The 12773-nt window shown below is 45.4% G+C and overlaps 1 protein-coding gene across 1 annotated transcript in view; it reads right to left on the reverse strand.

The window, feature by feature from the left end:
* The window catches only part of LOC145349754 (von Willebrand factor D and EGF domain-containing protein), a 251269-nt gene that overhangs the window by 19065 nt on the left and 219431 nt on the right, over nt 1–12773 (reverse strand). The window contains exons 21-23 of the mRNA XM_080198288.1: nt 9029–9577; nt 7511–7606; nt 7269–7364 (exon numbers count right to left, since the gene is read on the reverse strand). Coding sequence (XP_080054414.1) covers nt 7269–7364; nt 7511–7606; nt 9029–9577 — 741 coding nt within the window. The remainder of the gene's footprint in view (nt 1–7268; nt 7365–7510; nt 7607–9028; nt 9578–12773) is intronic.

Genomic DNA, 12773 nt, shown 5'->3' on the forward strand with positions numbered 1-12773 from the left:
CAAGCAGCAGAGTATACCATTAACAAGATGCACTGCTGCAACTTGCCAAATATCCTTCAACTGGATCTTTGAAACCCGCAACGTCTATCTCCCAGAAAGACAAGGGCAGCAGGTGCAATAGGGATATTATAACCTCCAGGTTCTCTTCAAAGAACTTAGCAAAAGTGAAAGAACAGCAAGATAGTTCCAGCCAGGGTGCTAAGTCAAAATCTTGGAACTTCTTCCCTAATAGCACATTGGATATGCCTAGCCCATATGGATAGCAGCAGTTCAAGAAGGCAGCCATCTGAAGGGAAACTAGGGATGCTAGATGCTGGCCTTCTCCCAAGGAAATAAACAAAGAGAGGTTAGTGGGGCCCAGTTCTGTGATTTACCATTGCACTCCCACGCCATTTAAAACCCCAGGCTGCACTATCCACATTGTTTAAGTCTTATTTATTAGTGTCACAAGTAGGCTTACATTAACACTGCAATGAAGTTACTGTGAAAATCTCCTAGTCGCCTCTTGTTCAGGAGAATTTAGCAAGGTCAATGTTCCTAATCAGCGTGTCTTTCAGACTGTGGGAGGAAACCGGAGCACCTGGAGGAAAATTATGCAGACACAGGGACAACGTGCAGACTGCGCACTGACAGTGACCCAAGCGGGAACTGGACCCGGGTCCCTGGCGCTGTGAGGCAACAGTGCTAACCATTGGATAGTTACTGCCAGTTCTTGGCTGGATCATTTGAAATCAGAGAACCCTAGAGTTGCAGGTAGATTATAAGCCATCAAGATTCATCCACTGTGAATTTGACAGACAGAATTTACACATTCGATATCTCAGAAACAACTCCATTCAAGAGGACGGGATTTCACGGCCTCACTCTGAGAGAGACCAGAAATTCCTGCCAAGGTCAACGGAAGTCAATGTTGTTGAACCACTGCCCACTCTGATTCCCTGCCGGGAAGGTGGTAGAGTTCTAGCGAATGTTCCCAGATGCAACAAATAATTTCAGAAAAGTTTGGACTTGACTATTCCTTCTTCAATCAATTGTTGCAGTTGAAAGTGTACAACTTGTCAAGGATCTGTTCATCATTCAATTGTAAAAACAATCGCTTGTTTATTTTTGTGGCAAAGATGCATCTAAAGCATCCGACTGAAGGCAACCATGGTCACGATTCTCCCATTGCGACCCACAACTTTTCTACCGGTTTGGGATGGGAGTTGCATGTCTCCGGCCTTGAACAGGGATTTGTGCATGTGCCAACGCACGTGCATCTTCCAGAGCCAGTGAACAATCACCGGTCAGACCATGCTGGAAACCGGTGGGAAGGTAGGTAAATAATTCAAATCTAATTTTAATATGTTTAAAAATATGTAGATTAATTAATTATCAGGACCTTTCAGGTACTGATTGAATCTCCCACCGCGCCAGGAGTACTTCGTCTAGGTGGGGTTCAGACTAGTTCCTCACACTGGGGGAACTAGCGGGAAACCCCATTGGAATGAAGGGGGTGCAATCGGGGCACCCCAGAAAATCAGGCAGCAGGGGGTTGGTGCCCCCTGGGCATGAGCACCCTGGCACTGCCAGCCTGTGACCCCAGCACTGCCCAAAGTGTCCATGTCCAGGGGGCACCTTGGCACTGTCCATCAGGCATGGAACAGTGCCAAGGGGATGGGGCCTATTGTGGGCAGGGCCTAGGGGGCCCCGCTGCCACCCTGAATTGGGATCGATGTGGGCTGGATGGAGGACAGTGGTTGGGGTGGGCTGGGAGGAAGGTATGGTCCTTTTGCAGGGGGGGGGGGGGGTAAGGGGGAGCCTGCCTCTAAGAACATAAGAAATAGGAGCAGGAGTAGGCCATCTAGCCCTTCGAGCCTGCCCCGCCATTCAATAAGATCATGGCTGATCTGTCGTGGCTCAGTTCCACCTTCCCGCCCTCTCCCCATAACCCTTAATCCCCTCTCTTATCAAAAACCCATCAACCCGCGTCTTAAAAATATTTAGCGAGGCAGCCTCCACCACTTCAACGGGCAGAGAATTCCAGAGATTCACCACCCTTTGAGTGAGGAAGTTCCTCCTCAACTCCGTTCTAAACCGCCCCCCCTTTATCTTGAGGCTGTGCCCCCTAGTCCTACTGTCTTTTTTGAGCGGGAAGAATCTCTCCACCTCTATCCTATCCATCCCATTCATCATCTTATACGTCTCAATGAGATCTCCTATACGTCTCAATGAGCCTCTGCGGGGAGGGGTGGGGACAGGGGGGTCTGCCTCTGCCAGGGTGAGAGGGGTGGGGGGGATCGCCACTACTGGTTGGGGGGGGTGTGCTGGGGAGCTGTGCATTGGGCATTCCAGGACCGGCCTGGGAATTGCTGTGGTGGGCCATGGTGGGGTTTGGAGGGGCAGCACTGCAGGGGTACGAGGATGGCCAGTGATCGGGCTGACGGGGAGACTGACAGATCAGGACCACTGTGCATGCTCAAAGTTCCAGAACTGTCAAACTCCAGCGTGAGTAGGCCTGCCACCTCCCCCCCCAACAAACAACTGTGTTTTTAATGACATTCATGACTGGGACCTCTGCAGTACGGAGACTCGGGTGAGAAGCTGAACTGACAAAACAGTTGGGACTTAGAACAGTTCTCCCAGTAATTCAGCAGTTTTGGAGAATCACAGCCCATATTTTCTGTTTCCTTTGACTGATGACGGCAATGATATATCTACATTTCCAGATAGTGAAAGGAGGAGAGTGAATTCAGAATAACCAACAGAAAAGACAACAGAATACACAGAAGTCAAAAAGGTAAAAAAAACCACTCTTGTATCTGATTTAGTTGCCCTGCATCAATAACCAAGCTTCCCTGCGCTCGTAAGCTTGCTGCCTTTGTCTATGTCAGCAACACAGTGATGTGTGTAAGATTACAGCATTGGTGAATGAATTGTACCAAAGCCAGTAAGGCTGTCAATGGCAATATAATGAACACATTACAAAGTAAAAACTCTCCTTGCTTTCATTATTTCCATCTGTTCATGTTTTTCTTCTTGTGCCAATTTGTATTTGAATTAATGCACGTTTTGGACTGAACACGCAGCCAATTAAATTCTACAACTTTCAAAACTGTGGGTTCCTAATATCAACAAAAGGAATTGCTATTCTCCGATTGTCAACGACCTGTTAGAGAAAACAAAACCTACCCTAAACACCTATTAGCCAACTGAGTCATAGATAGAACCAAGACGGTTGCTGGATTTCTGCGGTTAAGACATGTTTTGGAATAAAACTTAATCCTCAGTTTTTGCATTCTTTGTCAAGGGGATAACAACTTGTAGTTCTTCAGAGTTGCAACAGCAGACGTAACACTTCCAAAGTTCACATTTCTAACAGTTCACAGTTATGAATCTTGGGACTGGATTTTTCAGATGGTGGGATTTGTTCTGTTCTGCCACTGAAAATGTTGGTGGAGAACACACCACAGTTTAGCACGGCTGCCCTACGGCCACTTAATTTCTTTCATTTACATCTTGGAAAGATTCCTGCTTCCAAAAGCCACCTGTCATCTGACTGACTACAGCGCCACTAGGAGTGGTGGTCCCTAGTGGGACTACACCAAGACCCATGGAACAATGTGTCCAGGATGGAGGTGGTCTCTCAGCCAGGCCAGGAGAGGAGGCCACTTAATGGAGGTTGGGGTTGGAAGGAGCCAGGTTGAAAAGGTCTGGGATGGAGGTTCGGGGGACACCTGATGGATGGGGTGAGAGATGGGGGCAGATATTGGGGAAGAAGACTGACCACAGATAGTGTTTCCTATTCAAGGCCTGAGCAAGCTAACCTGCTGGACTTCCCCTGAGTAACTCTGCCCCCCCACCCCTCCCATCAGTGGCTTAGAAATTGTGGCGGGAAACAGCCCTTTTTGACCACTTAAAGGCCTCAATTGGGACAAGGGCAGGTGAACCACTGGAAGCCTTGCCTGCTTCCATATATTTCGCTGCCAGGTCAGGAGTGGGTGGTTAGGTGGTGAGAAGGACTGGAGAATTTTGCAGGCCTCCCCTCCTGTGAGTCCACTTGTGGTTGATTATAAAATTCTGCCCTGGGAAAGAAGACCATGGAATGTGTCAGTGATGGAGAATTAATGGCACACTCGACATCCTTTCTCTGTTCCTGCTCTTATTGTATTCTACAATAAATGTTCTGCAAAACATATAAAGTCCTCAGGTTATCTCATCTACTGGAAGTGATGAGGATACCAATTATCAGGAAGTTATTTATTCCTCAACTACCAGAGCCAGAAACCGCACTTCACAACACACTCCATCAAATATTCCATTCCTCCTAGCTCACCAGTATTTATCAGTGGTCAGGGAGTAAGCTAGACTGATGTGCACTGAATGATGATGTTGAGCACGAGTAAGTTAAAATGGTGACAGATGTGGGGGAAGGTATTGCTGATAGGAAAATCAGGAGTGGAGTGGGGATCTGAAACCAATGAGTTCTCCTTGTACAAGTGTATAAATGAGGAGTATGAGTAGCCTAGTCAGCCCCTTGAGCCTGCTCCAGCAACGGTCAACTCAGGTCTAGCACGCATACACACATGAGTGTGCACATAACACACACACGTGTACACACACACACACACGGGATGAGAAGGTGGATGGCTGGACTTGAGGGTAGGTGAGGCAAAATGTTTTCGTGTGTCAGTTACAAAGAAATGGCCTTTCCACTCCTGCTGCTTGCAATGCCAAACATTACAAAACTATAGAAATGTCATCACACTGAAACTTGCCACTTATTCTAATCCCATCTTCAAGCACCTGGTCTGTAGCATTATCGGTTATAGCGCATCAGATGTAGATCTAGTTCTGGCAGTTCCCCTCTCAGCCAAGGGAAATGGGTCTTTCCTGTCTATTCTATCTAGGTCCCTCATAACCTTGTACACCTCAATTAAGTCACTCCTTAGCTTCCTCTGTTTTAAGGAAAACAAACCTAGCTTATCCAATTTTTCCTCATAGGTGCAATTTTCAAGCCCTAGCAACATTCTTGTAATTCTCCTCTGCACTCTGTCCAAGGCAATTATGTTGTTTTTGTAATGTGGTGACTAGGTGCACAAAATCCCAGCTTTGGCCTATCCAGTTTTTTTTTACAGTTCCATCATTACATCCAAATTTTTGTATTCAATACCTCGTCAATAAAAGGAAATATTTCACTATATTCACCTGTGCTGCCTCCTTCAGGGACCTGTCAACATGTACTCCACAGTCTCACACTTCTACCCCTCTCAATATCTTCCCATTTACTCTGCATTTCTTAGGCTTGTTTGCCCTCGCTAAATGCATTAGCGCACACATCTCTAAATTGAATTTCTTCTACTTCTCTGCCCACTGAACCAAACCATTGAAATCATTCTGGAGTCAACAGCTATCATCTTCACTGTCAACAACATGGCCAATTTTAGTGTCAACTGCAAGTTTCCCCAATCATGCTTCTCACATTTAAGATCGGCATGGCAAGGTAATGCTTAGCACTGCCTGACAGCACCACGTTCAATTCTGGCCTTGGATCTCTGTCTGCGCTTTCTCCCTGTGTGTCTGTGTGGGTTTCCTTCGGGTGCTCCAGTTTCCTCCGACAGCCCAAATATGTGTGGCTTAGGTTGATTGGCCATGTTAAATTGACCCTAATGTCAGGGGGATTAGCAGGATAAATGAGGGTTACGGGAATAGGATCTTGGTGAGATTGTGTTCATCAGTACAGACTTGATGGGCCAAATGGCCTCCTTCTGTACTGTAAGGATTCTATATCTAACATAGATGTATAAATACACAACAAACAAACAGGTTTATTTGGCAGCACTAGCTTTCGGAACTTCAAGCTCCTTGAGGCTCCGAAAGCTAGAGCTGCCAAATAAACTGTTGGACTTTAACCTGATATTGTGAGACTTCTTATTTTGCTTTCCTGACCAGTCTGTCCTTGTCAAATGCCTTAGTGAAATCCATTTAGCCAACATTATCTTTATGGCACGGGCAGCATATTACCACGTTCAATAGGCTCCGAGGAGACATCTGCCCACCTAGAGTATTATGGGGGTCAGTTCATGGGTGGGTGGGCTAACCAGCCGACATGCCCCCCTGACAAAAACAGGTCTGGTGCGAGGAGGAGGGAGAGGCGTAGAATTCCACCTCATTGTCTGTACAGAAGATACTGTATTTGGCATATTGGATGCTACTTTCATGAATGGAAACATTGTGTGTTATGTAGAAAGGAAATCATTCGGTGGAATATTAGTGAAGGGAAATTGAGGTTTTTAATGTGGTTGTTAGATTTGAAGGGTATGAGATACTCTGCATAAGAATTGCCCAAATATGTATGGGGATTGGTTAGTCCTCTGCATCTTCTTGAGTTTGCTGCAGTATCTCAGAATGACCATCTCCCCCACTCCACCCCCCTGTCCACGCCATCCTCCGTCTTGTTATTGTTACATATAACAATCCTAGCCAAACTATTGTAAGATATCCTAGACCACCCTGGATAGCTGAACCATGTCTTCAATGTGCAATAGTGTGATTATCAATGGTAAGTGAATGGGTCTTGTTAGAATCGTTGATCACAGCTGAAGAAAATCTAGATCACCCAGGAGCTAACCTTTTCTGATCAAAATATGGTGGGGTATTTTGGACTGCTTCTTCCTATTCTTGCAAAGCAAAGTTACAATGGGTTATCACTCATGGTTAGAGGAACAAAGACTGAGTTGTGGTGGATGGGTAGCTGGTGTTAGCTACGACAAACGTACATGAAATCTCAGTTGGTGGCTGGAGGTAGCAGAAAATGTTAAAGTAACGCTTTGAATTACTGTTTTTGCGAATCCTACCAATCTTTGTATTGGTCATAGAACTCCTACAGTGCAGAAGGAGGCCATTTGGCCCATCAATCCTGCTTTGACAACAATCCCACCCATCCCCTATTCCCACATATTTACCCTACTAATCCCCCTAAACTGAATGTCTTGGGACACTCGGGGCAATTTAGCATGGCCAATCAACCTAACCTGCACATCTTTGGACTGAAGGTGGAAGCTGGAGCACCCAAAGGAAACCCACAGAGACATGGGAGAATGTGCAAACTCCACACAGACAGGCACTCAAGGCCAGAATTGAACCCGGGTACCTGGTGCTGTTAGGCATCAGTGCTAACCACTGTGCCACTCTACCAAGCAGCAAAATTGACAGATGCACAAGTAGCCAGGCACACAACATACATCACTTCTGTAGGTGGAGAGGAGATGAAACAAATTGGTTCCTACCATCTTCACAGGTCAGGCCATTGTATCCGCGGGGACACTCACACACATCTGGTTTGATGCATTTTCCTCTGTTTTTGCAATCAGGCCGGCAGATTGCTAATAAAGACAAGCCAACACAAAATTAGTGCAGCAATAAAATATTCCACAGTCATTCTGTGGCAGACAGTAACATTGCAAACTGACATATTTCAAATTAAGGACACTTTGTACAGGTCCTTTTTGAAGAAAAGTTGAGTTCATACCTATGTGGCAGTTATACCCGGTGTAGCCAGGCTTGCAACGACATGTGTTGGGAGCTGCACATTCCATATTCTTACCACAAGGGTACCTGCATATGGCTAATAAATACCACAGATGTTAGTTGGGCCCACCATTTTTTTTAAACATCAAGCGTGGTTGTTATTCCTGTAACATTAGTCTGAATAGTCACTGATAGTAGGTGGCATGAAGAAACTCCGACTCAGCAGGATTTTCTGCAGAGAAAATGCAAGCACAACTCTGAAAATTCACCAAAGATCCTTAGACAGCACCTTCCAAACCCATGGCCACTTTCATCTAGAAGGACACGGGTGGTAGATACATGGGAACACCACCACCTGCAAGTTCCCCTCCAAGCCACCCTGACTTGGAAATATATCGGCTTTCCGTCACAGCTGCTGGGTCAAAAGCCTGGAATTCCCTCCCTAACGGCATTGTGGGTCAACCCACAGCACATGGACTGCAAGGCGGCAGCTCACCACCACCTTCTCAAGGGCAACTGGGGATAAGCAATAAATGCTGGACAGCCAGCGACACCCATGTCCTATGAATAAATAAAAAAAGGGATAAGGGGGAAGAGGATAAAGTTGCATACTGTAAGTTTTGATCTGCCAGAGATCACAGTGGACAGAGATTTTAGGTGTAGGTGGGAAATGGCCATGACATAATCCATTCTATATTAATTATAAACCATTTTAAAAAAATTCTTAAGTTTTTTTTAAATAAATGACGCACCACATGCACAATGGTTAGCAGTGCTACCTCACAGCACCAGGGACCAGGGTTGGGTCACTGTCTGTGCAGAGTTTGCATGTTCTCCCCACGTTCTACTGCATGGGTTTCCTTTGCTTTCCTCCCACAGTCCGAAAAACGTGCTGGTTAGGTGCATTGGCCATGCTCAATTCTCCCTCAGTGTATCTGAACAGGTGCTGGAGTGTGGCGACTAGGGGATTTTCACAGTAACTTCATTGCTTATTTGTGACACTAATAAATAAACTTAAAAAGAAAATTCATGACTTTATACCTTGGTTGTGTGCAAATACGAGCAGCAATTTCCAAGTCATATCACACAAGCTGGTGGCCAGTGGGTAGAAAGAGACAGTGGAAAAAGGAAGAATTGGGATGGCGAAGCATACTTAATGATTAAGGTATTATGGAGGTGTTTATATAATTGCGAGGGGAGTGAGAAGCTGAGCTACGGAGAGAGGAAAGGAATTCCAAAGGGTGGGGGAATGGTGGCCAAGGGAGAAATTATCTGTGGTGGAGCTGTGTGAACAGGGAATAAACAATCTGCCAGTACTAAAGAAGCAGAGTCTTCATGTAGAGGCAAACAGGTGACAATCCCCGGGGTAAGGTTGTATATGGTCATGAAAGGTGGTCACTATTTCTGCACTTTTGAAATCACTTCTGCGATACGTGGATTTTACATAATGGAAAGCACAGTTGTGATCTATATGAACCCTCTCCCGTAGATCGCAGCAAATTGCAATCAATTCATTTACCTTTGCATGTAACACCATCACCAACGTATCCAAAAGGACATCGTCCACATTTAAAACTTCCAAACTGTGTGGGCTCACAGGGCACTCCATTAAAGCAAGGCATGTCAGCACAGGTGATCTGTTTCTCTGTGGGAACCAACTCATTACTGATGTGGCTGATGGACACTGCTTGAGACGCTGTCACAGCTCGCAGGGCAGAGACAGCAGGTCTCCAAAACATGGTTGTCTTCTGGAGAACTTTGGGCTGAACAGCAATCTGAGATATGGTTCCAGAGCTTAGGGCTGCAGTACCTGCAATAGCAGTGGCAATGTCCTGTGGGGAAGTGCTAATGGAAGAAGATAAACCCAAAGTCGTGTGTGGCTTGTCTGTCTTGGGAGCTGGAAGGAGTTTTGCTTTAGTGACCGCTTTATCCATTGTCACTCTGCTAGCTACAGGAGCATGGCGAGGAGTAGTCTTCTGGCCCATTGGCTGCAGTCTGACTGGCCCGTTGCTTGGTCTCAAAGTGGGAAACCAGTGCTGACGAAATCTTGATGCAACCTGTGGGGAAACTAGAGGAACAGGAATAAAAACGTTGATGAATATATTGCACCTTCCAAATCACCCCATTTAATATTCCACTCTTTGAGAATGTAAGGAATGAATTAATCTTTGCTGTTCTGCATTTTTAATATTAAGCATAGAAAATGCTGGTGGCCATCAGCACCATGCCGGCAATTGTAGACACTGGCAGGACTATTTGTGAAAAGCCATTAAATTGAGGTTTACTGTATCATATGGTCAGGATAAAGCCGCTTTAACCCTGGGGTGTCCAAGCAATGACCAGTGGACAAAATCTTGTTTTATGAGAGCTCTGACAAAGACTCAAAACTTTGGTTCATAGAATCCCTACAGTGCAGAAGGAGACCATTTGGCCCATCGGGTGTGCACCAACCATAATTCCACCCAGACCCTATTTTCATAGCCACTCATATTTATCCTGCCAATCCCCCCGACACTTGGGTTAATTCAGCATGGCCAATCAACCTAACCCGCACATCATTTGTACTGTGGGAGGAAACTGGAGCACCCAAAGGAATCTCCTGCAGATACTGGGAGAATGTGCAAACTCCACGCAGACTGTGAACCCAGGTCCCTGGTGCTATGAGGCAGCAGTGCTAACCACTGTGCCACCATTATTCTCTCTCCACAGATGCAGTCAGGCTTGCTGAGGGTCTCAACAGTTTTTTTGTTTTTGTTTCAGATTCCAGCATCTGCAGTCATTTGCTTTTGTCTCATTTACAAGCCTTAGTTGATCAGCTCTGAACATATCTGGGTGCTCTTCCTGCTTTGAAGCTGATGGCACAGATAGGCGTGTACTCAACACTGCTCTCGCTTTTGAAAAAAAAAATCGAAAGCCATTTGTGATTTGGTTCTAATTATCCACCATAACACTAAGAGTGAGAAAATGGTGTGATGGTAACATCATTGGCTCAGCAGCCCAGGCTAAAGCTCTACTGACACTGGTTCAAATCTCACTACAGCCGCTGGTGAAATCAAAATTCAATGAATCAAATCTGGAACTGAAAACCGATCAGGTGTCCTACTCTGTTGTCGTTTAAGCGCGACAGGCTGGGGAATGAAGACAGTCATAGATCCAGAATGTATCCCCAGCAATATATTCACTTTTCCATCACTGTAAACTACATAATCCTGTCTACTATTTTCAAACTACCGTCTGTACCAGTAGTGTATTTCAATTCCAATTTCCAGTCCACGTAATGTGGATATTTCATAGTAATATTCCTGCCTTACCTTGGTCCTATTTTCTTGCAAAGCTCTGGGAATAAACTGACTATGTTCACCTGGGATAATGTGTTGGTTCATTTGCTGTCTCCTTACATACATCCAGCTGTCCTCTTCCACCACTTCCTCAAGTTTTTGCACAGTTGAGTTTTACCAGCACAAAGGCACAGTCTGGTTGGTAAAAACTACGAAGTTCAGCCAATTTGCTCAAAAACTGAACACTTCCCACCTGCATCAAACCTTGACATTTGATGCTGGTTAAATGGTTTTAAATGATTATTGTTAGGGCGCTGTGGCTGGCTGCTAGTTAATAATGATCACAACACATGAGATTACCTTTCTTAGTCATACCTCCCTGCAATTTCACCATTGTATTACTTAATAAACAGATTTTGTTCATTTTTCCTCAGAAGTGGAATGTTTAATCCCCAATTAGAACATTAAAAAAACAATTGTTGAGCTCCATCATCAGCTATGCTACATAGTTTTGTCAAAAATTGTTAATTTGTGTTAGGCTATTTGCACAATCCCTTCACAGTGACTGCGCGTGTTAAAACTATCTGGTCTAAAGACAGTGGGACAGTAGTAGTAGTAAATGAGAAAAGTGATGGTAATCACCCTGGCACCGAGGGCTACTGACCTGACCAAATCTAACTCCTGTTCCACCTGGTTACATTTCCTGTGCTTGTATGTAAATGACACTGAGGGAGGGTGAGGTCTAGACTTTCCTGGCACCCACCCAATTTACCATTGTATCTCAAAGACATCATGTAATGGTAGGAGAGCGACTGCTTGAGGTTGCACTTCTGTCACAACTATTCTCTTTGCGTTGTTTGGACCGCCCTGGAAATCTGGGGCCCTGGCAGATGGTGACTGACCTAGAGAAATAGGTCAAAACTGGGGCAGATCCATCCAGCCCCAGATTTCAATAGGAGATGCAACTGGTGGCATTGCATTTCAGAAATTCAAGCATGGACTACTCAGGATGGTTTGAACTTTCTACGAAACATGACTGAACAATCATTGTAAGAAGTCTCACAACCCCAGATTGGAGCCCAACAGGTTTATTTGGTAGCACAAGCCAGAAGCTATTGGAGCACTGCCCCTTCATCAGGTGAGTGGGACATCTGTTCACAAACAGGGCATATAAAGACACAAATTCAATTTACAAGATTATGTTGGAATGAAAGTCTTTACAGGTAATTATGTCTTAAAGGTACAGACAATGTGAGTGGAGAGATGGTTAAGCACAAGTTACAGAGATGTGTATTGTCTCCAGACTGGACAGTTAGTGAGATTTTGCAAACCCTGGCAAGTCATGGGGGTTACAGACAAGATCCTGGTTGAGGCCATCCTCATGTGTGTGGAATTTGGCTATCAGTCTCTGCTCAGCGATTCTGCATTGTTGTGTATCATGAAGGCTGCCTTGGTGGATGCTTACCTGAAGATCAGAGGCTGAATGCCCGTGACTGCTGAAGTGTTCCCCGACTGGAAGGGACCACTCCTGCCTTGTGATTGTCAAATGGTTTTCATTCAACCATTGTCATAGTGTCTGCATGGTCTCCCCAATATACCATGCCTCAGCCTCTGACCTTCAGGTAAGCATTCTCCAAGGCGGCCTTCATGACACATGACAACGCAGAATTACTGAGCAGAAACTGATAGCCAAGTTCCGTACGCAAGGACGGCCTCAACTGGGATCTTGGGTTCATGTCCCACTATCTGTAACCCCCACGACTTGCCTAGGCTTACAATATCTCACTAACTGTCCTGTCTGGAGACAATACACATCTCTTTAACCTGTGTTTAACCCTCTCCCCACTCACGTTGTCTGTACCTTTAAGACTTGATTATGTGTACGGACTCGCATTCCAACCATTATTTTGTAAATTGAGTTTGTGTCTTTATACGCCCTGGTTGTGAACAGGACTCCCACTCACCTGATGAAGGAGCAGCATTCCA

This window comes from Carcharhinus amblyrhynchos, chromosome 11 (genome assembly GCF_965287045.1).
Source record: "Carcharhinus amblyrhynchos chromosome 11, sCarAmb.v2.hapA, whole genome shotgun sequence".
Classification (NCBI taxonomy): domain Eukaryota; kingdom Metazoa; phylum Chordata; class Chondrichthyes; order Carcharhiniformes; family Carcharhinidae; genus Carcharhinus; species Carcharhinus amblyrhynchos.